The 26,219-nt window shown below is 42.8% G+C and overlaps 1 protein-coding gene across 2 annotated transcripts in view; it reads left to right on the top strand.

The window, feature by feature from the left end:
- The window catches only part of MPP7 (MAGUK p55 scaffold protein 7), a 97,260-nt gene that overhangs the window by 7,225 nt on the left and 63,816 nt on the right, over positions 1–26,219 (top strand). Inside the window, exon 2 of one of the 2 annotated variants that reach the window (XM_056857979.1) lies at positions 16,059–16,171. In XM_056857979.1, coding sequence (XP_056713957.1) covers positions 16,059–16,171 — 113 coding nt within the window. Of the gene's footprint in view, positions 1–16,058; positions 16,178–26,219 lie in introns of both variants that reach the window. The other variant, XM_056857978.1, reaches the window with a different exon arrangement.

The raw sequence follows: 26,219 nt of genomic DNA, 5'->3' as shown, positions 1-26,219 counted from the left end.
GGAGAAACCAATGGCACCCATACAATGCTCCACAGCCTCTAGGAACCCTTTATATTTGGTTTATCAGTGCTTCTAAAATTCTAAAAGTGCCTTCAGTAGAATCACCTGTCACTGCCTTCACTCCCTCAACCTTGTTACATGGCCTTGCCATGATTAGGGACCCTACAGATAGGAAGGCAGAGTTAGCAGGCATAAATGCTCAGAGGCCTTGGCACTCACTATCAAGCGCTTCTATCACATCTGCCCTAGTATACAGAGCGGCAATAATTTGGACTAGGAAGTTATATCAATTTTTTCCACAGGAAGAAAGAAACGCCTTTACAGGAGTACCCATGTTTTTTGAGAGTGGTATTCTTTCTAACTGATTCGAACTTCGATACCATGCCATATGCAGCTAGGACACTAGCCGCAGCATCAGATGCCAGAAGGGCATCCATGTTTTTTTTTTTTTTTTGAGAGTGGTATCCTTCCAGCTGATTCTACCTTAGATACCATGTCATCCATGTTTTCGAGAGTGGTATTCTTTCTAGCTGATTCCTCCTTAGATAACATGTCATATGCAGCTAGAACGCTAGCCACAGCCTCAGCTGCCAGAAAGGCTCTCTGGGTACGCCCCTGGCAAGCGGAGTATATAGATCAAAATTGGTTATTATGGGCTTCCTGTATCAGGGAAAGACCTTGCTTGGAGACAATTTGGTCCCCATATCAGTGGAGACCAAAGACAAGTTTCTACGCAAGGAATCCAAGGGATCACTCCCTCTATGTCCTTTCGTGCATACCACATACTTCAAAGATACAGACCTGATCAACCTAGAAACCACCGGAACCAGAATCGCAGCTCCTTTAGTAAAGGAGGACGATTCAATAAATCTCCAAAATCCTCCACCTTCCAGGGCAATAAAGGGGATAAACCCTACCGCCCAACCAAACAGTGACGCCAGCCACCAGTCAGTGGAAGGCAGCCTCAGCCTATTACACCGTCAGTGGTCACCTCCCAACCAGGCCTCTGGGTCACAAACATTATCTCACAAGGCTATCAGATAGAGTTTTTCTTACACTCCTTCACATCGACTAGTAATATCTCCAACATTCCCCCCCCCCCAAAAAAAAATCCATAGAATTTCAGAGGCCTCTTAGACATCAAGGCGATGGAGCCAGTCTCACCATTAGAGCATACATTGGGAGTCTATTCAGTATTCTTTACTGTTCCCAACAAAGGCGGCGGATGGAAAGCCATCCTAGACCTCAAGTTTCTGAACAGATTATCCCATTAAAGCGCTTCAGGATGGAGACACTAAAGTCAGTCACACAGGTCCTCAGGGAAAAGCATTTTCTTACATTCTAATACACCCGGCACATTGTTGTTTCCTTCGGTTCCCGTACAAGGGACACCTCTTCCAATTCAGGGCCTTACGATTCGGGTTATCATCGCCCCTCCTCGAGTATTCACCAAAGTTCTGGACACACCAGTCACATCTCTGCGCGAGGAGGGCGTGAGAATGCACCCTTCTCAGACAACATTCTGATTTGCGCAAGCTCAAACTAGCAGAGCATAGATCATTCAGAGAGAGTTCTGAAGAGGTTAACAGAACACGGGTCATAATCAACTTCAGAAAGACCCACTTAGTTCCATCCCAACGATTGAGAGAGATGGGGGATGGACATAGACACACTGACAAACTCCTTATACCTTCCAGTGGACAAAAATCCACAACATTTCATCTCTAGCAAAGAAAGCGATTAATTCCCGATCGCCTTCTCTAATGTCCCTGACCAAACTGAAGGGTCACATGTCTGCATGCATTCCCGCGGTTCAAGGGGCACGCTTATGATCAAGACCTCTTCAATGGTTCTTGAGGCCGTACCAAAGAGACATACCAAGGAAGAAGTGACAGAAATCTCATCCTGACCGATGAAGTCAGATCAAGACTAGTATGATGGTTTCAGTGTCAGAATTTGACGAAAGGAAGTTGGTATCTCCGTCCAACACCAATTCAAATCTTCACGGACGCGTGTCTATCAGGTTGGGAAGCCACACTCAAGGGACAATGGCTCAAGCAACATGGACTATCAAGAACAGAATCTTCACATCAGTTCCCTAGAAATCAGGACGATCCTCAGAAGCGACTACATTTTTCCTTGGGCCGAGTCCAACCTCTCATCAAAATCAGCAGAACATATTCAGGGCACAGTCAACATACAAGCAGACTGGCTCAGCAGACAGGACATCAGCGAGGCAGAATGGTCTCTACATCCAGAGGTCTTTCAACTTATTACTCAGAGATTCGGCACGCCACAGATTCATCTGTTTGCATCCAGCATCATCCACCAGCTGCCAAGGTACTATTCCATGTACCGTCAACAGGGGGCGGAACAAATGGACCTCTTAATGTCACCAGGGCCACACGACCTACTGTACGGGTTCCCCCCCTCCCTCCAAGGGTATTGAGAAAGGTACGACTTCAAAAAGCATCAGTCAGATTCATAGCTCCATATTGGCTGCGACGACCGTGGTTCCCATCTATAATTCAGATGTCCATACAGAACCATTGGAGACTTCCCGACAGACAAGATCTCCCTCTACAAGACCCAATATGCCATCCCAATCCAGGGTGGTACAAACTGACCGCATGGGCACTGAAAGGAGATGACTTATAGCCCTAGGTTATAGCCCTGTGGCCGTCACTACCATATTGACAACAAGGAAGCCATCAGGAGGGACAGAGCTTAGGGCTAGCTACCTGCATTCTACAAAGGCAACTGGCATCTATAGCTACCATAGTACCCAAGGTATCTGGATACCGCTTAACCAAACACCATCACATAAAAGCCTTTTTAAGGGGCGTCAGTTATTTAGCTCCTCCTGTTAGACACAGGTTCACAACTAGAGCCTGCACACAGCTTTGACAGCACTCACACAACTACCATTCGAACCAATCACTGAGATAGGACAAAATGTAGCTGCAAGTTTCACAGGGAGCAGGACATAGTGCTTACATCTTCTGCACTAACCCCAAGAATCCTAAGGAGAAGGCCTGGCACTAGCTAGATCTAAGAAGGGCATTATCTTACATTTATTACATTTATCTTACTAAAATTATTAGGAACTCTGACTCCTTATTCGTTCATATCTCACCACCTGACAAGGGCAAGCATATGTCCAAGGCATCCATTAGTAGGACCATCACCTTATACATAACACAGGCTTATAGAATAAGTAACCTACCTGCTCCTGCGGGCGTTACTGCCCACTTGGGAAGAAGTGCGGCTACTTCAGCAGCCTTCGACTGCCGTGCTTTATGGAAGAGATATGTAAGGCTGCAACTTGGTCCTCGGTGTCCACATTTGTGAGACACTACAAATTAGATCTATACTTGTCAGCAGATGCCGCCTTAGGCAGACGAGTACTGCAAAGTATACTTCAGGACGTCTAACCCTCCCAAGGGCGGGGGACAGCTCTTGTATGTCCCATAATGAAGATGCCCTTCTCCCTCTGAGCGAGAAAGAGCCTTGGCTACTTACCGTGAAGGCTTCTTCTGCTCAGAGGGACGAAGGGCATCTTGCCCGCCCAGACGTCAGTAAAATATAAATAAAACAAATAAAATAAAATTACAGGTAATCATGGTTACATCTAACTTCCAGTTGACATTCAATTCAAGTTAAACGCTGTTTGTTGGTTCATGACTTATAGTTATCCTAAAGGTTCATCGTTAATGTTTATTAGGAACTTATTTCTTGTATAGAATTATAACTAACATGTTTCTTCAGTCTATCTTAAATATATAAGGCTCGGAAAGTCTTTAACTGATCACAAGGGGGCGTTTACCCTCAGAGGTCAGAAAAATTTAAATATTTGGTTCCTGCCTCCCGAGATAAGAGGAAAAGGAAACACCCATAATGAAGATGCCCTTCGTCCCTCTGAGCAGAAGAAGCCTTCACGGTAAGTAGCCAAGGCTCTATCTCAATCAATGGCACAACGTTCGGATCGCGTTACTTGCGTGTTGCAGTACACTTCATTATCTCCTTTAATTAGAGAGGTGATTCACAAACATTGGCATTTAGTCCAACATTTGCCTGGCTGCCAGTCTTTACCACGAATGGCATATAAAAGAACCAGGTCTTTCCGAGACATTCTAATAAGCAATAAAGCATGTGAGGAGTCAGTTGCCAACTTACCTAAGGGTAATTTCAAATGCGGTTCCTGCCAAAGTTGCAGGTTCATGCTAACAGTCAAAGAAATCATTAATCCAGCTACTGGCCAAAAGTTCATGATTGAGAGTTTTAATAATTGTGATTCCAAACATTTAATTTATGCGATAAAATGTGCTTGCCATTTTTGGTACATTGGAAAAACCCATAGACAACTCAAATATCGCATAAGTGAACACAGGTCCAGGATTAGGCAACGTGTATTGGAGGCCCCACTAACACAGCATTTCCTTGACAATAATCACACTGATGAGGATCTTTCATTTTTTGTGTTATGGCGATTCAATCAACAGAAATATGATAGGTCTGATGTGGATCTCATATTAAGGCGTCAAGAATCTAAATACATCCACATGTTTGATACTTTGTATCCTAAAGGACTGAACACCTCGATGGATTTAGCATCCTATTTGTAACATAATTTATGTAACAGCTGTCTCTTTAATTGAATTCAGTTTTTCTGTAATGCAAAATGTAACTGTCTCTTTAATGGTTAATTCTTACATGTGACTGCACCATTTAAAATTAAGGGCAGTATCTTTGGTAAATTGCCAACGCAGAGAATGTTAATAACAGCCAGCGTGTGAGTATGATGCTCTATCTTCTCTCTATTTTCTCCCTTGTTTAAGCCAATTGCTAGCATATTTATATTAATTATTATTTGTTAATTAGCATTATGTACTAATTTATGATATAGTGGTCCCTGAAGAAGGCATTAATTGCTGAAACAGAAAGATCACCGGGCTTCTGTTGAGAACAACTGCACTACTGAATTGCTACTCTCAAGAAGCATATCTGTGGAAGAAAGGGAGGTTGGCACCCCCTTTCATGGACTTACCTATAATACTGCTATTTGTTTGTAACAAGGCATAGTCCTCTCTTTGGTGTTACTTTTAAGGCAATAATCAACAATACATGTTTTTGCCTATATACTATCAGTGGTGGATATGTTATTAAATACCACTACTTTATAATCATTGTGTCTAGCTTGTGAAGTGCTGTTTCTAGTTTGCTGAGTATCCTACAGCACGCTAACCTTTGTTTACCACAGTGCATCTTTTTCAGGCAATATTGATGGTCTTTATTGCATTGCACTGTACAGTAGCAAATAATGTCATTATACAGGCATGGGATTGCTGGATATTTAATCTTCTATAACAAATGTTATCTGATCCTATTACAGAACTGTAAAATACTTTACTTGTGAGAAATGTAAGCCTGGTAGAAATAGCAATGAACAGTACTGATTATTCCATCTTTGACAAATTGGAAAACTTAAAGGTTGGTGTGTTGTGTTTTATTAATACAGTAAAAATTTACAGTGTTGTTTTGGGCTTAGGTATATGTTCTTTAGTGTTTATTACCCCTTAGTTACAGTTAAAAACTGAGGTCTTAACTTGGCATTTTGGTTCAAAATTTTGATGTAGTAAATTACTTAATAAATGAAGGTAAATGGACATCCATTTGTCTTAATAGTGATTAAAAATCTCTTTGACATGATTAGTGTTTTCTTGTAATATGCAAGAATGATGGAATGCAGTGACCATATTTTTTATCATTTAGCCGTACTTTATAGCTTCCACAGACTAGCTCTAATAATGAAGCTATGAAGGATATGACAAGAATGGTGATATTAAATTTCTCTAGACTAACAGTAAATTTTTCCACTCTGATGTCAAGAATGTTGAGCATCTGGACTCTGCAGTATGAGTGGTTTACCACGTGAACACTTTCCCCAATTTCTGAGCCATTTATTCTCCTCTTAGGAACTAGCTGTCTTGTGCAGAAAATAATAGTAGCGGAAACTGTTCTATAGAATTGAAGAAAGGTTGTGTACTGATCATTTTTCCATTATTTGTAACAATTTACAAGTCTTTAAAAATAAAATTACTGTTATAATAATGGGTCCTTGTATTCAGTAAGACAGAATTGAGAAAGAGTTCTACAAATATAGACAACTTTTCCAAGTCCATCCTATAATAATTGGTAGTAGATTTTTATTTAGGGCAGGCTAGAAGACAGTTGACCATGTGAAACTGTTTCTGTGAATAACTTGTAGTCTTGATATCCTGCAGTCACACATTCCTCCTGTCTCCTCCCCTACCCAAAATATCATCTGAAAGCTGATCTGCCAGGTTTTGTTAATGTTGGATTAATCTAAATCTTATTTTCCAGATGAGATAGAAAATTATGCTATTTCTGAATTTACTTTAATGAGCAATGCTAATAAATCTGTATGCAGGTGCATGTTTTATTATCATTCTCTTCAATCAAGAGGTCAGAGGCTTACAAAAAGCAGCAGTAATTCATATGACTTGAAAGCTGAACTTGCAATTTTGTAGTCTATCTACAATAGATATAAAAAATAAAACATACTGAAAACATAACACCTATTTATATAGAAAAAATATGTAAATACATACTGTGCTTTAATTGCTCTTACCAGCTTACACGTGTGTTAAAGGAAAGTTAGATGAAACATTTGTTGCAGAGTACCTAGCTTTCCCATTTGGGGGCAGGGGGGCGGAATTGCTGGTTTGGATCTAAGAGATTTCAGAGAAACAGAAGTCAGTTACTGCTGTCTTCAGCATTGAAGCTCTGCTATCTTGATAGGGACTAATTGCAAAATGGTTAGGCGGTATTGTGAGTGTGCAGGAAGCCTTGCCTTTTTTGAAAACCAGGATTGTTTTTTTCGTGTAAGACTACAGTAGTATGCTACCTGGAGAATTTAGCTGCTAAAATTACCTTTAAAAAGCTTCTAGAAGTTTAACATGGTTCTAGGGGGAAAGCATGTGGCTAGTTAGTAGTGAACTGATGTGAATAGATGCCTTTAACCACATTCCAGACATGTAAATGCATACTGGATGTCTTAGTCTAGCCTGACGGTGTACTGCATTAAACCAGCAGTGTTACCTTGCAGTTTAAGTGATGAGAAACTTCCTTTTTTCAACAATACAAATATACCAGGGCAAAATGCATTTGTATTTACCTGTAACAAACCTGCTAATTTGGAAATCATGGATCCTGTACACCTTCTAATACCCTTGTCCGGTTAGACCTAACATTCTTATCTGAGATCGTATAAATATGTAGAAAGACATATATGATACATGTCACAAGTTTGAACCAAGTGAAGTTAATTACGTAGTTTAGAGGCTAAAAATTTGAGAAGACATGTAGTCTGTCATCTCATGCATTACTTGAAGAAAAAAAATCTGTTCAGAGTTCAAGTTCTAATTGTATAATTACCAAACAAGTTTTATTCCTCATTGTCCCTAAGGGTTCATTATAAGATATTCAGGTTTCTAAGTTTTTCATGATAGCAAGGTACCTCACAGAATTTGTTCTGGAATTTAGACTATAACACTTCATCCAGTATAATGGGTTAGTGATGCTATTGAAGTTAATTAAGTTGTGACAGTGTCTTTCTTACAAAGCTCATTGACTCAAATATGTTCCAATGCATGATAATAGTTGAAACAGTCCCAGCCACCAGATTTTCTAGACCAGTGGTCCCCAACATTTTTTAAATCTGTGGGCACATTTGGAATTCTGACATGGGATGGTGGGCTCAGAAACAAAATGGCTGCCACAAAATGGCTGCTGCAGGAGCCAGCCACAAAATGATTACCAACTTATGTTCAGTAACACAGTGCAGATTCTTGTGCTGTGTTGGCAGCTGCTGCCAAAGCAACTTTTAAAAGAAATCTGCACAGCCAATCTGAAGCCTTGCTGGGCAAAAGCCCTATCTGGCTCTGCCCGCTTGCTAAAACATTTGGTAGGTGCCAGAAAAGGTGTTGGCGGACGCCACATTGGGGACCCCTGTTCTAGACTTCCAAAAAGGAAATTGAAACCTATGTCTTTTCCTCTTCTGATACCCATAATTTAATATGGTCTTTAAAATAAATCCCAATGGAAATTGGTTTCAGGTAGCCAGCTCAAGGTTGACTTCTTCTGAGGTTGGTAAAATGAGTACCCAGCTTGCTGGGGGTAAAGTGTAGATGACTGGGGAAGGCAATGGCAAACTAACCCATAGTCTGCCTAGTAAACGTCGGGATGTGACGTCACCCCATGGGTTAGGAATGAACCAGTGCTTGTACAGGGGACTACCTTTACCTTTTTAAAATAAATTTATGTATGGGTTACAAATTCAGAAGGTTGTATGACCGCAGTAAGAACACACATATGTTTTGGTTTTTGGCCACAGGATTCTTGCTGGAAAAAATAGTGGTAGTATATGACTGAGGCTGTTGTATTTTGGTCACATTATGAGAAGACAAGAGTCACTTTATGAGAAGACAAGAGAAAAGACAGTCATGCTAGGAAAAGTTGAGGGCAGCAGGAAAAGAGGAAGACCCAACAAGAGATGGATTGACTCAATAAAGGAAGCCACAGCCCTCAGTTTGCAAGATCTGAGCAAGACTGTCAAAGATAGGACACTTTGGAGGACCTTGATTCATAGGGTCACCATGAGTCAGAAGCGACTTGATGGCACTTAACACACCCACACACAGTAACACTGAAACGTTTTTAGCATGGTATAAATGAAGTTTCATATACAGGACTTTTTCTTCGTTTAAAGACAACAAACCATGAAACATTTAACACTGTCCCATGAAAGCATTTGCAAGAACAGTAGTTGTAAAAACTCCTGTGGATTTCAAAGTGACAGCAAAATCATGATTCTACTTTTCTTGTCTGGGGCAAGTAATTCCTATGAAGAGAGTTTGCCAGGCCTCCCTCTTAAAAGACCTGTGACTCACTGGGCTGTGTTTTGGAACAGATTTAGTCAAATTAGTAATCTAGGATTGATTTAAATTACATTTTGGTATCTGCTACCACAGCTAACTGAGGCCAGTAGTATAGACAAGCCTGATATATGGCTAAATCCTGATCAGCTGAGAATAGTAGCTTGGTAAGACACAACACCTGCTTAGTCAAACACTCTTAGTCAAACACTATCCAGAGCTGCAGACAGAAAGAGATCCTGAAGAGTAATCCCTTCCTTAATTTTTATTAGGGAGAAGAACAAATGCTTTTGAGGGGAAAGAGAAGGGCAGGGAGGTGACAAGGTATAGGATAAGATTTTATTAAATGTTTGTGCTCAATAGAAAAACTTGCTGCTGCCATATAGAATCTCCACAGCATGTAGCAATGCATTGGCCTGCATGTTCCATAGGTGCAAGGACAGATGACATGGGTGTTCACCAGGAGAGAGAGAGAAATGGCGACACATTGTAAATATTTTCAATAAATGAAATTTGCACCACATTTTTGGTAAACATTTACCTTCCAGTGAAAGACTGTCATTAGAATTGAATATGTGGGTTGATTGAGGAGGGTTAGTTTGGGGAAATCAGGGGATGACTCCTCAAATGCTTTAGGTGGGATCTGCTTTTCATAACCACAGTTTTGAATGTGTGCACTAATTTGAAGTGCAAAATGTATCACTAATTTTGGTGCGCCTGAGATGTGCACCAATCCTTTAAAACTCTGGAGTTTTATTCACCGTTCTTTTTTTGGGGTACTGTCATATAGTGTTTATAAATATTGAACATATGATGCTGTCTTGTGCAGTGTCAGACCATTGGTCCATCTTAGCATGGTACTGTCTACTCACACTGGCAAGAGCTGCCCAAGGAGTGAGTCCTGAGGCTTCTTCCTGAGATCCTTTAACTGGAGACAGCAGGGATTGAACGTTGAGACTTTCTGTATGTGGTTCTTATACTTTAGCTTTAAGCTACAGCCCTTCCCAGCTCCGGCTATCCGAGACAAAGCAGGGGAGAGTGTCCTACACTGTACACTTAATTAAGATATTTATTTTCTGCTTCCCCCCCCCCCCAATGGGGACCGCAGGCAACTTATAACCTTCTCCCCTCCTCCATTTTATCTTCATAGTAACACCCCTGTCAGGTAGGTGAGGCTCAAAGAGAGCAGCTGACCCAAGGCCATGCAGGAGGCCTCCATGGCAGACTGGGGATTCGAATGGCAATCCAGCCATTCATTATTCCCCCCAAGAAACCTAGCAGTGCAAACCTAAGAACACTTTTTTTGAGAGTAAGTCCCACTGAATAAAATGGGCTGAATAAAATAAAACTTCTGGGTAGACCTGCTTAGATGGCTTCCTTAGTCTGTTAGTGGGAATAAAGATTAATATACAACTCTTCGTATCCCATCTGCATTGTAATTTCCACCATTCTGGGGAAAGCTGTGGTTGTGAATATAAGGCCAGTGTGATGATATCCTGTCTCTAGATCTAGAAACTAGAGACTTACATTTCACACCTGGCAATCACTTACATTACAAAAGACTTACATTTTATTTTTATATACTTTTATATTTATATTTGAGGCTTTTGGGACCACTTAGACTTCTAGTCCTCAACAAGTGCAATGCATGGACTTGGGCCACCTGGCAATCACTTGGCCTATTATGAGGTGATTATGGGATTGAAGGAGCCTCACAGTAGGCTTGATGCAAACAACTAAGAAACAGGTTTATTCCAGTGAATTGTGCAGCTTTGTCTTCCTCCATCTCCCCTCCGAGATCTGGGGAATGGGAAAGCATAAAAGTTACAAAGCTGGCTTCTTCTTTGACTGGTTCAGATTTATAACATGGAAACAAAAGGTTTATAACTGTTTTTGACAGGAACATAGGGTTGCCAACCTCTAGGTACTAGCTAGAGATCTCCCGTTATTACAACTGAACTCCAGCCCAGGGGTCGGCAAACTCATTAGTCAAAACAGCCAAATATCAACAGTACAACGATTGAGATTTCTTTTGAGAGCCAAATTTCTTAAACTTAAACTATATAGGTAGGTACACTGTTTATTAACTTAATAAACTTTAATTAAAGTCTTAATTTAACTATAGGTACACTGAATAAAACTTGATATTATACTTAATAGTGATCTTATTTATTGATAAAAATTAAATTGTAAGTCCCTGCCATTTCCCCCTCCCCGTCTGGAGTCCTCGTCTGGAGGCCTGGTCTACCGCCATAAAAGCCTATTGGTGGACCTGGCCTCCGGCTGAGTCCCATTGGGAGGCCGGGTTTACCCATTGGCTTTCTTGGCAGTAGACCTGGCCTCCGGAGGCCCATACGAGCCAATTGGTAGACCTGGCCTCTGAAGGGGGACTTCTCCCCCTCCTTGGAGTCCAGGTCTACCGCCAAGAAAGCCAATGGGTAGACATGGCCTCCCAATGGGACTCAGCCGGAGGCCAGGTCTACCAAAGGAAGCCCACCCTGCCCAACAGCTGATAGGCGGGGGGGGGGCAGGAACCGCCGAGCCGCCCGCCCTGCAATTGCGCGGCTAGAGGGGAGGGTAGGCTTTAGCCTCCCAACCATTGAGGGCAAGGGAAAGGGGGACCCGGCCATTCTCCACGGCGGGGTGGGTGGGAGAGACAGCTCGCCCGCTCTCTCTCTCAGGCGCGCCAGCTCCGCAGCCCGGCTGCTGGTGCGAGCGGGCACAAGAGCAGGGTCTCCGAACCAAGTTCAGAGAGCCGCACTCAACGGGCCAAAGAGCCGCATGCGGCTCGGGAGCCGCAGTTTGCAGACCCCTGCTCCAGCCAGTAGAGATCAGTTCACCTAGAGAAAATGGCTGCTTGGCAATTGGACTCTATGGCATTGAAGTTCCACCCTTGCCCAAACCCCTTGTGCCTGGGTTGGGGGATGGAAAAAGTAGGGGGCAGCTGCACCTATTGCTAGCTCTAAACTGAGTGTCCTGTGCCGTCCGTGGCTACACCCCACTTCTGGTAGCTGGCTGTGGGACATTGGAGGGATGCGGCCAGGAGGCTCCCCTCTGCTGACCCTTTAAAGGAGGAGGAGCAGAGGCAGCTCAGCCTTTTTACCAGCAATTCTGCCCGCCCACCCTTGGATTTAAGATGTTGCTTCTGGTGTTTCTAACATTCCTTGTTGTGGCCTTGGGCATCTGTTGGTTGACAGAACTGGGAAGAAATTTTGCCCAGGTTTGCAATTGGTTAAGAACTCTGAAGTTTTCACCTTCCTGATTGCAAAAGAAACCTTACCTTTTTCTTACCAAATGTTCTGTTAAATATGCATTTACAAGCTGGAACCCACAAAGATTTGCGGGGGCATCTCATTTCCTTCTCCTCAGCTATGTCCTCTTTCCCTTCCCTGAAAGCCTTTCCACCAAACAGCCAACCTAGTTTTATCTGTTCCTCTGTCTTCAGCTCCCCCACCCCGCAAAAAAAACTGTACCTAAGAAAACTGTGGCCTAGTTGTGTGGTATCAACTGCTGGACCAGACACACTTGCATGGTAGGGAACCCTCAAGAACTCTCGAGCCCTTTCCCTGCTTTATTAGCCATTACCAACCTACCTTTTATATGCCTCCCATCTTCAGCTATATTTATTATTTATTTACTTCATTTATACCCTGCCTTTCTCCACAGTGGGGACCAAAGCAGCTCATAGTATTTTCCTCTCCTCCTTTTTATCCTCACAACAACCCCGTGAGGTAGGTTAGGCAGAAAGTATGTGACTTGCACAACATCAACTAATGAACTTCCATGGCAGACTAGTGATTTGAACCCGGTCTCCCAGACCCTACTCTGAAGCTGTAACTGCTATACCATAGTGGCTTTTGTAGGGTGACTGCTGTTGAACAGTAGCAAGCAGCCAGACCTAGGTGAGTCAATGCAGTCGAGTGGTATCAAGTCACCCAGTGGTTGCTGCTGGGCCTGGCGCAATGAGTCCTCTCTCAGAGCCCTGGAAAGGGCCCTTCCCCTGACTTTTATTGATATAAATCAAGCCTTGAATGCTGTGGTTTCTTAGCAGCTGCCACTGAGGGCTTCCATTTTTTAAAAAACAACAGGCAATCCTTTTATCATTTGGGGGTTTTACCCCCCCCCCATGTATTTTTTTTAAGGTTACGGATTATCCTAAAAACCTAGGCCATTTTTCAGGTTTGTAGAAAAATCAGTCTTGTCTGTTCATAGCTCTGATCACTGGATTTATGTATCGTTGGATTTTGCTGACGGCTATTAGAATATACAAGTGAGGACCTGCAAGAAACATATGGGGAGGATGCATCCCATCCCCCCTACCTTTACTGCCTTCTCTCTCCCTCCTTCTCAAAACCATCTTTCACCCCTCATTCTCCCCCATCCACTTCTCTGTCTATCTTTCCCCTCTATTTCTCCCCCGCTTTCCCTGACTATCTTACCCTCTCTCTTTCTCCCCCCCTTCTCTGTCAATCTCCCCCTGTACTTCTTCCCCTCCCCATCTTTCTGACAATCTTCCCTCCCCTTTCCTCCTCTGTCAGTATTCCCCCCCTTCTCCCCCCTCTTTACTTTGACTGTCTTTTCAGTTGCAGCCTTGGTGGATGTGCAGGTAAACTTGGGGCATACCCCAAGTTTGGAGAAAAACTTCCTCTCTCTCATTGTGGACCCAATCCACAGTTTAGATATCTGCAGTTCAGCCCACACTTGAGAGAGAAAAAATATAATAGAGAGGGAGTTTCACCATTGCTTTCTTTTATCTGCAGGAGGGTAATGGGGAGGTTCTAGAGTCTTTTCTCCGTTGATGCAGCATAACAGTGAGGTCCAGTAGGCATACCCTGCATTATTTACGACCTCTGAGATGTAGCAGATGTCAGTTGGCAAAAGGTTTGAAAATCCCTGATTGTTTGAAAACTTAGATATTTCTTTATGCTGGTTAGTTAAACAGTGAATATGCATTGAAAACTTGCCCATCTTGTTTCTTTCAGTGAAAACGTCTAGCCAAATGAGCACTCAGTTCTTCTGTCTGGCTTAACTCTATTAACAAGCTTTGGTTCTGATTTCATTGGCTGAAAATGAAGAGACTAGAACAAAAAAAAAAGTGTAAAAGCAGGTCTGTAAGAAATGGAAATAGTCTTACCACCATCATTATCATAAGGAAATGCTTACAATTAACATTCATATAATAATACAAATTAACAGTTGGTGGTAGTTCAGAAGTATAGTGCCAACTTTAACTTTCCACTCCTGTTTTCAACAGCGTTGTTTCTTTTTTATGTGGAGGAAATGTGTAGCTGCTGCAGACAGTTGAGTGAAATATTTATACTTCTTAAAAAGAGATGGGATGGAAAGAAATCTTTAATGTTCTCTTTAGTCAGTCCCCTTTAAGAAACCCTTTACAATGTTTGCCTTTATTACTTGTTGTTTTAATGAGAAAAATAGGTGCCACAGTGCCCATTCAATATATGTAGTTCACTGTCACTGATAAATGCTCCAACATCATCCACTGGTGTGCTGAATCAGTTGTGTATATGTTTTGTACCAGGTGCTTGGCTTTTATAAATCTAGCCACTGAGCCAAGCTTGAACTTAAAATCTTTAGATGTTATTGCAGCCACTGATACAAGGCAGTATTTAGCATAGGCTCAGTTTGTCTATATCCAGGGAAAATATCAGTGATTTGTGTATGATCCTGTGTGAATAGTGTTTTTTAGCCAAAAGAGTAGCTTCTAAAGCAAAGCTGGACATCACTTTCCCAAAGCCTATAGAAAATGTCTGGAAAGAATGCTTTTGGGTGGTTTTTTTAAGTAGGCTTTACTAAGTCGTGTTAACTGGAGGGTAGGGGGCATTAGTTTCTAGAGATACTGTATTTAGTTTTAGAAGAGGCATCTGATACTTCCAAACATTGTGCAGCAGTGGTGAGCCCTAAAACATAACATTTCAATATCTAAAGTACATAAGCATAAGATTGATAGACTACTGACGATAACATATTATGCTTTAATTTCAGTGTGTTCGGAAACAGCAATATTGCAGTGTCTTAGGAAATTTTTTCTTGTGATGAATAAATCTTGGTCTGTTAATGACCATTTATTCTGAGGAACTAATTGCTCTGAGTTTAGTGGTGCTTACTCCATAAAGAATGAATGTGTTCAGTGCTGCAGAATAACATATAGACGATAACTCAAACTGGTAGCTGTGGTAGTTTACATAGATCCTGAGGGTGTTGGGGTGGGTGGGTGTTCCAGGATGAAGAGGGAAGTGTTTTAGTCCTAAGAAATCCCGCTAGAAAAAAATTAAGACACATGCTCTGAGTTGGTAACAGCTCATGCTAGGTTACGTCCTTTGAGAAAGCTTCTGCAGGTCATGTTGCCAAGTTTCTTAGACAGCAACATGATGGATAATTCTGTGCTGTTTGCTACTGTGAAAACACTGTGCTACTGTCTGCCCCAGGAAACTGCTGTGAGATGTGCTACAAATAACTAGGAGCAGTCATTGCTTTAATCTCTTTTAGAGAAGCCTGGATAAGTCTTTTGTGCCCATGCCTTTGCTCAGTGCTGCTCACACATATAAGGCTTTTGACTCCTGAATAGCTAGTCTTCACATTTTTATTCTGCTGTACATCTATCACACCCAGATTCTTTTTTTAAAGCTATGTATCGGTGAGAAATATTTAGAGAAACCACAAACTCTTTTTAATGGACCACCCCATCCATTTTCTCTGTTCTTTTAAGGATGTTTTTCCTATTCATGACTCATTTCACTCTAATATCAAGGGAAATGGAATAACGATTAAGCAAAGGAATGTGTGTGTTTCTGGGATTTGTCTCTTTCCAAAAAGCATTATGAATTCTTGGTACAGTGTTAAGTAAATATATTCCTATAGAAGCTTTAGCAACTGTTAATAAAGTAAAAAGTACCCTACTAGTAACTCTAAGAGGGCGGGGGGGGGGGAAGCCATCTCTTTGACACAATGTTTTTTGGCTACTTCCAAACCTACTACTGGTGTAATATAAAATGGTACAGGCAGCAAGTTACACAAGAGGGTTAAGCGAAATTAATGAGATCACCCTTAGCTTTCACTCCTTGTGTTATTTTCACTTTATAGGTTTGTATGAGCTGCTGGCTTCTCTGCCAGCCCAGCTGCAGCCACATGTGAACAGCCAGGAAGACCTGACCTTCCTCTGGGATATGTTTGGTGAAAAAAGCCTTCATTCACTGGTAAAGGTAAACCACACTTAAATGCTCATTCTCTTTGAGAAGTGCTTATGGAAAAACATTTTGAGCACCCTCTAGTAAACCAGGAATCAAACTGCTACTCACTTGAAAACAAAACGGCCTTGTTTCAGCTTTCTGCTTCTGCGAGGGGATGGAAGCTGTTGAAGGATTCTTACCAAAAATACAGAGATGATTTCATTTAATAGTGACGTTTTGGCAGTATACACTAATGCAACAAACATATGATGTTTGCCCTTGTTTAGAATGAGGTAGCACGAAATAGTAGCAGGAAACTTGAGACTCCTTCATGGTCAGCATTCAAGGCCTGGAGTTTAGCTTAAATAAATAAATGTTCACAGCAAAAAAATTAGGCGGGATGTATTTTTGAGGTAAAAGATGGCAACAGTTCAGTAGCCACATTAATTTAAAATAATTTCCTTTAACAAAGTCAACTGGAATTCTAGTTAGACTTTTTAATTGGCTTGCCTCCATTGAAAATTGTGTTCAGCATATAAACATGTTGAGGAAGATCATGAATTTGGGAGTGTTATTCATAGATGCGTCCTGTGAAAAATGGTAAGTATTCATGTGTATTCTACTCTTGAACTTGAAAAATGCTTTACAGTTTTTGTTGTAAACATCTTGTAAATGCCAGCTGAGTCACCAGTATAATGGCTTTGCAGATGAGGAGCGAAGGCTGAGATGGGCTTGCCTAAGGCAAGTCATGTACTTTGAGCTTGAATTAAATTTGGGGCTCAGCCCTTGGTTGGAGAAGAATCATGTATGGGGAATGGGAAGCATGCCAGGCTCCCATTCTAGGAAATGGTGTTCTGCAGTGAATGCTGTAAGGACAGAAAATGGAAGCTGGAAGGCTCCATTATGTCCTTTGCTGATCACTGCATGTGTGCATGGCTGCCTCATTCTAAATCCCATCGTTGTACCAGAGTAGAGGTGCAAGGCACATTCTCAGTGGTTTGGAACTTACTGGTTTTAGAAGACTTGCCAAGTACAGGAATCCTGGGGTGGGAGTGGGAGTTCAGCTGGTAAAGGGGCATGGATTTGAAAATGATATATTAACTTATTTGTCGTGAGATTTTTAAAGTGAGGTTTGGGTTATTTTCTAATTGTTAGCAAATCCATACATGTAGGACCTAGATAAAAGTGTGAGTTCCTGCAACCCACTTACTGGCATATAGATTTGTCCACTTTTCTGTGCTCTTCAGAGTCAGAAAACCTTACATATCAAAGGGTCTGTGCACTGATCATATTTTGCATTTTAAGGAGGCATCAGGGAACCTTTTTCAAATCTGAATTTTCTTGGAATGGTTATAATCCCTGAAAAGTAGGCAGAAATTGTAGCAGTTTAAGTGCAGTTTATTTCTGCTGCTGCTGAAATATCCTGATAGGGCAAGGACAAAAATCCAGTCTCAGTCCAAGACCATACTACTCTCTCTGTCTCTTCCAGTTGCCAAGGGGCTGTAGTCATTTGAGAAGGGAGTCATTTCCTGCCAGATATTAATGATTGTGTAAGGCTGAAGTCCACAAACTTCAAATTCAAATTCAAAAACCTTTATTGGCATAACAAACTTATTGGCATAACAAACTTGTCCTTGTTACTGAAACTGCTCTTTGATTGGGGAAATTAGCATGAGCAGCGGCACTAATTTATTTATATTAGCGGAATCACCCAATGTATACCAGGGTTGTTTTCAGTGAATCTCAAAATAAAGACAGACCAAGGATTTCCAGATTAAAAGTGTTTATGTATATTCATTCATTCAGTGTTGCAAATACATACATACAAGAAACTAAGAATAAAAAGGAGGTAAGACTAGAGACGTTTAGGATGTTGTTGATTGGGTAATACGTTACCGATCTAGGAATGAAGATGTCCAAAATCCGTGGCCTTGAGCCAGCCAAGTCACCGAAAGGGGGGGGTGCGTGGAGCTGCGCAAAACTCAACACACACGGTAAAAAAGGAAAGGTAGGTCAGGTAGAACAGAAGAACTCTCTTGCTATTTCAGGGAGGGCAAAATATACCCTTCTCTGGGGATGGGGGGGGTTGAGATTCCCCAGATGGCTCCTATCTAAAACAAAAGGGATCAAAGGCTTCGGCTATAGAGATTGGGCAAGGTGGCAATTTGTAAACTAAGCTGGCACCAATGATTTGCATATCTCCGAGATCACTCGACTCGATCTTCTTATGTCTGGCAGTACCTCAGGAAGGTGTGAATTTTTACATTCCAGGGATGCAGCAGAGGAGCATCAAAGCAGATCGCGGTGGATGTTTTTCCCACAGGATACCGGAGGAGGGGGGGCTGCAGGAGAGAGCGACAGGATGCTCTCGCTTCGGTGTAATAGCTTCCCTTTGGATCAAAAGACAGTCAGGATCATAGCTTTCCTTTGGCTGGTTCTGCAGGGGTGACCCGGTCTCTTGTCCTGGACAGCCTGGTAATGCATTGGAGCGCTAGCCCAGAGCGGCGGGCTGTTAGCGCTTTAGACAGTACAGCGAGTCTCTGGTGTGGTTGCCATGACCAGGGCTGGAGGTCAGGTAGTGCATATTGTAACAATCCCCCTTTGCTGGCTCCGGAACAACGTGTAGGAGCCAGCACAAAACTGGATCACAGGAACACTGGAAGCTGGAACAGCGGGATTGGAAGACAGGAACACTGGAACACAGGAACTTGGGATTGCTGGGACTTGCTTGTAGTGGTGCTTGGAGACCCCGGGGGATATACAAATCAATGGAATTAAGGAGCCATTTGTCTAACCTAAAAACGGGCCAGATAAAAATGTGATGCCACGGAAATTGGAAACACCTGGAGGGGGCTATATTGGCTTTGCCGGTACTACTCGTGACAAGTGGCTACACTGAATGGTGGTGCACTAGGAGATATACAAATTATTTACACTTGTCAACTTTCTACTTAAAATACATTGCCTAACTTAGTTAAAGGTAACGAGAAAGAGAAAGAGTCACTAAATTGGCTATCTACTTTATACAACAGACTCAAAACTACAGAAAAAAAACTCTCAGTGTTGCGTTTTTTCAGAGAAAAAAACTCTCAGTCTCCTTTAAAGAAGTTAGGACTAATAGAAAAGGAAAAGAGTTTCCCACTGGCGTCCGCAGTTAAGGTACACTGTAATAGAAATAGGAAATCACCCCCCTTTGAGCACGTCGGGAGCTCATATGTTTACAGCAAGGAGAGGGTTAACTAGCTTAATTAGGTCTTTTCTGCAAACTGACGGTATGGGCTTGCTTGCAGGGCTTCGAGTGCTTCAGTGCGCAGTATTACTTTCGTTTTCTGAGGTCGTCCGTCGTTCCGTCCTACTACTGTGGCTGTCATGGAAAGGCAGACCGTGGGAGGAGGGAAAGTGATTTACATGTGTATGCAAGGCATGCTGGTATTACACAAGAAAAGGCAATAAAATTGTTCAATCAACTCCTTGAATTAAAGCTCTTTTACGGCTGATTGTTTTCCTTGTTCGGGCATCGGGCCTGCACAGTAAAAAAACTGGAAAATGTTAATTGGTTCATGATGAGCTGGAAACGGGTCGGGCTGTAGGGCTAATGCGATTCAAGGTCACTCAGAGCACGTAAGGTGGGTGGCGCCACCATGCAACCACTCGCCAACACACGCCTATCGGCAAGCCCGGTGGGCTGCTGACTTGCACAGGCACTGCTCTGGTTTTGGATTGGCTCGCCCAGTGGGCTTGCCAACCTCCAGGACTCCAAGATCTCTTCCCGACAGGGTGATTCCTCATGGTCCGGGTGGAATCACCTCCTTGGGGAGGGACCTCCCCGTATGCTTGTTAAAGAATAGATTGATCCTTTCCTAACATGGCCGTTCTATAGTGAAAGTGAAATGAGCTTTCACATATATATCCATAACCTTATGCAAACAAGAAAGAAATGCAAAATCGATTTTGTCCTCCCCCAGAGGGTCTGGCATATGCAAATCTCCTATGCCAGAGCATGATGGGTACCTTACTGTTTTTAGGGTATGAGCAGGTATCAGGGGAGGGGGTTGACATATGAAGATGCAGAAACACATTTTCAGGTGCAAGCAAGAGATTGACTTTCCAAGGGCATGATCTTTTTAGGGGGAAGGGGGGATCCCCTGATCCGAAAAGTGTGAAGCGCGGAGCTCCCTGCCGATTCCTGAGACAGTGAGCTTCATGGAGGCCGTGCCTTTGCGCATAGCCCCAGCAACGGGGGAGCCGTCCAAAACCGGACCAGCTCATGTGCTTGCGCACCCTGCTCCTTCACAATCACGCGCCTCGTGCGCCTCCCACTTTGGAAGAGAGGTATTAGTTTATCCTACACGAGGGTGCACAGGCCTCTGAACGTCCATCATCAGTTGGAATTCTTGGTTCCTCCTGAGTTTGGCGTGTCTTGGCGATGGTTGCATGGCTGCGCCATTCGCCCATGATGTTTAATTCCTCCCTCTAATTTTTGCTCTAGGGAATGCCAAAATGGTATCCCCACCTTGGAAAGTCAAAAATAGAAAATAAAAAACTTAAGTGCAAGCCTAAGGGGTTACACAGCTCTCCTCACTGCTTCTTGTAGGAAAGCTGTGTAGCCTGGTAGATGTCTGTCAATTTGCTGATCTGTTTTTGCACCCAGCACCCGAGTGCAATTATCAAAAGGGTCATGAAAACTTGGGCGGTACAGATTACTACTATGGGATGCAGGGCAAGGTTTAAAATACCAGTGGCTGAGGGGCTCCAGCCTAAAAGGGTTTCCCACCATGAATGCTCTCCTGCTTTTTTCACTGCAGTAGAGATATCCAAAATTTCCTTGTTGTGGGGGACAACAAGGGAGCTATTGTCTCCAGATTGCTTAATTTGTTGGAGGCTGTTCTGAAGCTTCAGGTGCCGGAAAAGTTGGCTGATGGATTCTAATCCCATTCCTAAAAAGAGGGGCTGTATGTATCTGTAAAGTTCCAGGGAGAGAACCATCTCCTCCCGGGTCCATACAGGGATGCTAAAATCAAGATCACATCCCTTGATTGAAGTAAGATTGCAAAAACATCTATTTACAAAAGGAAGCATCGGTTGCAATAAAAATGCGTTCAAAATCAAAAAGGTACACATGCACAACCTTTGCCCAGGTATACAAGCGCAGATCCGGATTCCTGTGTCAGGGTATATTTACAGTGACGGGTCTGGTCTGCTGCAGGGGCTAAACGGGTGGTGAGGCTCCAGGGCATGATCCTCACAAATGAAGCCGAGGCGGTCCCTGTGGACGCAGCCTTCGGTATTTACAAAAATAACTCCGTCGGGGGAGAGTCTTGCCCAATGGGAAGGGTTTTGGGCATATAGCACGACTGACTCTCCTGCCTGCAAACCTAGGGGAACGATGGGAAAAATAGGGAAAGATTCTCTGCTGCTGGCAGTCAATAGGAAAAATAAAAGTTCTTGGGATTTGGGGTTGAAGGTGGAGTCTACTAGGGTCCACCATGGTTCCAGCTGGAGCTCCGTGGCGGTGAGTTTTGGGGCGATGAGATGCCTGATTTCCACGGGGAGGTGGCCATCGGAGGCTTCTCTGACTATTCCCATTGCCATGCCGATGTTGAGGCTGTGTGCTTGACTACAAGCAATAGCCATGGACAGATTTGCTTGCAGGGATTGGGTGCCCTGTAGGAGGATTTCAAAATCTTGCTCCATTTGACCTTCCCAATTAACTAATATGTCACTGATTGAATGTTGTACTTCTGACAGTGACTTCATGGAGTTGGGGATGGGTTTGCCTAAATCTGACATCGTAGCCGTCGCGGAGGCAAATTTGTTTGCTAGCACTTCTATGTTGGCTGCATCCACGATGGCTGCGCCTCCCGCTGTGGGAGCGATCCAATCAGTGGCGGACCTCTTCCTCCGGTTAATGGTGGGAGAGACTCTCGTCCAAAGTTGTAACCAGGCTTTCCAGCCATCCTGGCCGGGTTTCAAAAAGGGAGCACATTGGGGCAATCGGTGCGTGGTGTTGAGACCAGAGAGTTACACCCTGATCTCCTTAAGTGACATTTGGGGCTGAATTAGGACGGTTTCTTTAATATCCGTCTTGATTACATGTGAGCCAGCGACTTTCGTGTAATCGTTCGTGAGCGCCTGTGGGTCTTTAATTAGTGGATCGAAAGTGAGGTTGAGGGATTCTCCTGCCAGTTTTTCAATATGATATTGACCCATAGTGTGTGTAACTTGGTGTTCTATCACACCCAAGTGATTAAATCTTATGGAGTGAGCCCATCTTGGGCATTTTGGATCTGTGGATCTTAGTAGCCAGTCAGGGGGACCCCGCTTCTCTAAGTCCTGTTCGCTTACTGTCCAAGGGGTGTCAGTCCAATTTCCCACTTGGAGTGAGTCCTCCCTGAGGAGTGGTCAGTGTAATGGATGCTGCAACTTTTGTTCCTGTGCCTATGAGTATTATAATTTTAAGTGGATCCCCTGCCTTCCAAATTGCCGCCGACACCATACAAACTGCACAATTTGGAGCCCAATCCTCTAACCGGGGGAGGAGAGGTATTAGCAGGGGTAGTCACTGGCTTCAGGGGAATATTCTGTTTCCTTTTACATAGGGTTTTGAGCATAGGATACGGTTGATGTGTCTGGGACCAGTTACCAAAGTTGGGGTCTCCCTCTTGTTTCCAAGTGCATAAAGCTTTGACCAGTGGAGTTTGTTTATCTAAATGAGAGTAGCATAGGAGAGCCTGATATTTGGTCTTAGCTTCCATACACATGAGAACCAAGTCCAGGGGTTTGACCCATTGTTCCTCGCAGCTTCTGAATGTGTTACTTGATGAAAAAGATGAGAACTCAGTGTGTGCATAATTACTCAAGAATGTCACAGACCATGGGCTCATGGTCTGCTCCTGTGGACCTGCATTGCCAGTGAGGTTTCCCCAGGATGCTGAAAATTGTATTGTTCATGGATTGGCTGTCACCGACTTGCAGGGTGGCAAGGAAGCACAAGGTCCTGATCCATGTCTTCCATCCCATTGTAAGGGTATTCTGGGGGCCCTGCAAGTACAGAGATGGGGCATGTTCAGGGGGGTTATGGGGCATAACAAGAAGAATATCAATATACAAAATAAGAGTGAAAGAAAGGGGGAAAAAAGAAATCGGGAGGGTGGGTATTCTCTGCTTGGTCTGAAATTGGGAGGGAGGATATTCTCTGCTTGGTCTTTTTCTTATGCCTCTGCAGAAATGGCAATACAAAACTTGACTGGATGTAGAAGAGATGCTGTAAAATACTCAAGAGTTCCCCATATTTACTTTCAGGAGTATGCTAGCTGCATAAATATCCTTCGTATGGAACTGTATGTTTTTATTGTTGGAGCTCTTTTGGCACAACTTTGGTTTATCTTACACACCTATTGATATGTTTAGTTTGGATTAACAAGAATGGTAGCTACAAGCTCAATTAATTGAAATACATGTTTGCATGCCACCTTTATTATTCAGTATTCTTTCAATTTAAAAAAATTCAACACAAACTCAAAATGTGTTGGCATGGAAGCCTGAAAAAGAACACACATTGTCACATGCTAAATAAAAGCTGCAAGGAGGAATTCATATGGTTGCATTTTGCAGTTGTTTTCCACAGAAAGACTATTTAGTAAACATTTTAAATGTTTTGTTATAAATAATAAAACTTACCCAGCCATTACTTTACATAAAGATTCAAGGAAGAGTCCTAGCACTAGATGGCAGCATGTATGACAACACATACTTGTTTGCAGACTTCAAATGAATCATTAAAAAGTAAGGCCCAGTAAATTTGCTGGGACTTTCTGCAGAGTAAAAGTGCATAAGGCTGCATTTGCAGCCTTCACTGTGCCCAGTTGGTTCTTTTTTAACCCAGTACAAAATTGTTAGGATTTCCTTTGGAAGTTGCTTCTCAAAATGAACCTATTTATGATGCATGCCTACTTGACAATACTGAAGGCCTTTTATGTGTGGCAGACTTGATCGTTATATATTTGACTTCATAATGTTTAAATTTCTCTCTGAGAACTTGTGTATAGTTAGAGCAGGGTCCCCAACATAACTCCTGTGGGTGCTATGGAGCCACCAACACTTTTTCTGGCAGTCACCAAGTGTTTTTAGGAAGTGGGTGGGACAGAAAAGTAGAATTTAGAAAAATATTTTTGGGTACCTTTGGTAGCAAAAAGTCCCTTCGGTAGCAAAAAAAGAGTTCCAAACAGCAGTGGTAATATACAAAGTGATACAAGAACTGAGCACTGTTTGGCCTTTAAAGCAGTAGAAGAGACTAGTCTACAGATATTTAATCTTTGCTTTAGATCATCTGTAGGTCTGGAGACAGGTGTCATCAATATGCCGATGACACCCAGCTATATCTGTCAAACAGCATATAAGCCTTATATAGACGGGTTGTTTCTATTGTGATTACCCCCGAATAAGCTGATGGTTCATTTTCATTATGCACGTCTTTCCTGACCTTTAGAAATCACTTCGCTCTTTCCCTGCGTTTTCTGGATGCTGTTTCTGGCGGCATCCAGAAAATGCGGGGAGAGAGTGAAGTGGTCGGGAAAGACGTGCATAATGGAAACAAAGCCCCAAAATAGTCGGGGAGGGGTAATCACGATTGAAACAACCCACGCATAAAAGGCCTAAGCCTCCAGATGTGCTGAATCTGGAGTCAGTGGTCAACTGGATGAAGGTGAACAAACTGAACTTGAATCCAGAGAAGGTGGAAGTGACGATGGGTAGAGAAAGCTGATTTCCTGAAGGGGACCCCCTTCTATACATGTTGGATGAGATAAAATTATCTTTAACAGATCAAGTGAAAAAGTTTAAGGAAACTCCTGAACTCTGCCTTGTTTTGTTTTTATTTTTTGGCATAATGCGGGGAATCCTCTTTATCATTTAGAAAACTTTCCTTCCTCCTATACTTGGCTGACCTGTCAGGAGTAGAGCAGGAGGGAAACCAGAAGGCAAAGTGGCAGATAAAGGTAGGGTGGCTAATGGACAGAAGGGCAAGAACCTAAGCGAAGTACATACTAACAGGAACCCCCAGAGGTCCATTTCACGCTGCGAGATAAGCTTAAAAGGCTTTGCCTGTGGAGTTTCTTGAATCCACACAATCAGTGTCTTGAATCATCAAAGAAGTGAAACCGATATCAAGATATGCGTGGACTGGCAAGCTGACGAAGCAATCAAAATGTGTTTAAATCGACGGCACGTACTTGCTAGCGGTATCTCTCACACCTTTGGCTCTGGAAGATTGTGATGTTCTTCTGTTGGATGTTTCTTGGGGTTCACCAATAGGAACCTGAGCAGAGTGCTTCAGCCTCTCTGACTGAGTACTGACAGACATTTGGGGTTACTCTTTGTATTTGTTTTTGTTGTTTGGAATACTTTAATATATTATACTTTTGTCAAGTGGTAGGCATGATGTTAATGTGTCTTTACTGAACGTATTGTAGGATTCAGATTATTTGGAAGTGAGTTTTTTTGTTAATGATGAATATAGTAAAATTCATCCGTGTAATTAAACAAAACCAGTTGGAATTAAATTTGAGCCTTCGTGCTGTCGGTGTTTCTCCAGTTACATTTTGTATTCACAGCGTAGGTATTTTTGGTTTGTTACTAAATGGACAGAAGGCAGCAGGCCCAACAGCGGTGGCCACTGGGCCCAGCCCGATGCTGGTGGTCACCATGCAACTGGGCCTGGCCTGTCACTGGTGGCCACTGCACAGCTCAGCCATACTTTTCCAAGGGTAGGGAAGGAGGGAAAGCTGAGGATGGGGAAGATAAAAGTAGATTGGTAGATAGAGAAGCAGAAAAGGAAAGGGGGAAGAGAGGCCATGGGGACTGCCAGGGAAAGGAAAGAAGAAATTGTGGGGGAGTGGGCTACTGAGGAAAATGAGATATCACCCACAAGTCCTTGAATGTATCTTTCCCTTTATACCAAAACTGGAATCTCACTTCAGACCTTCTAATTCTGGTTTGGAAGAAAAATGTTAAAAATAACCTTTTGCTGGCTCAAGTAACATGGCAACTATGGTCTTGGCTGTCATGGAGACCTGTC

This window comes from Euleptes europaea, chromosome 11, assembly GCF_029931775.1.
Source record: "Euleptes europaea isolate rEulEur1 chromosome 11, rEulEur1.hap1, whole genome shotgun sequence".
In the NCBI taxonomy this organism is placed as follows: domain Eukaryota; kingdom Metazoa; phylum Chordata; class Lepidosauria; order Squamata; family Sphaerodactylidae; genus Euleptes; species Euleptes europaea.
The sequence above is the reverse complement of the archived record's forward strand: the minus strand, read 5'-3'. Positions and strand labels throughout refer to the sequence as shown.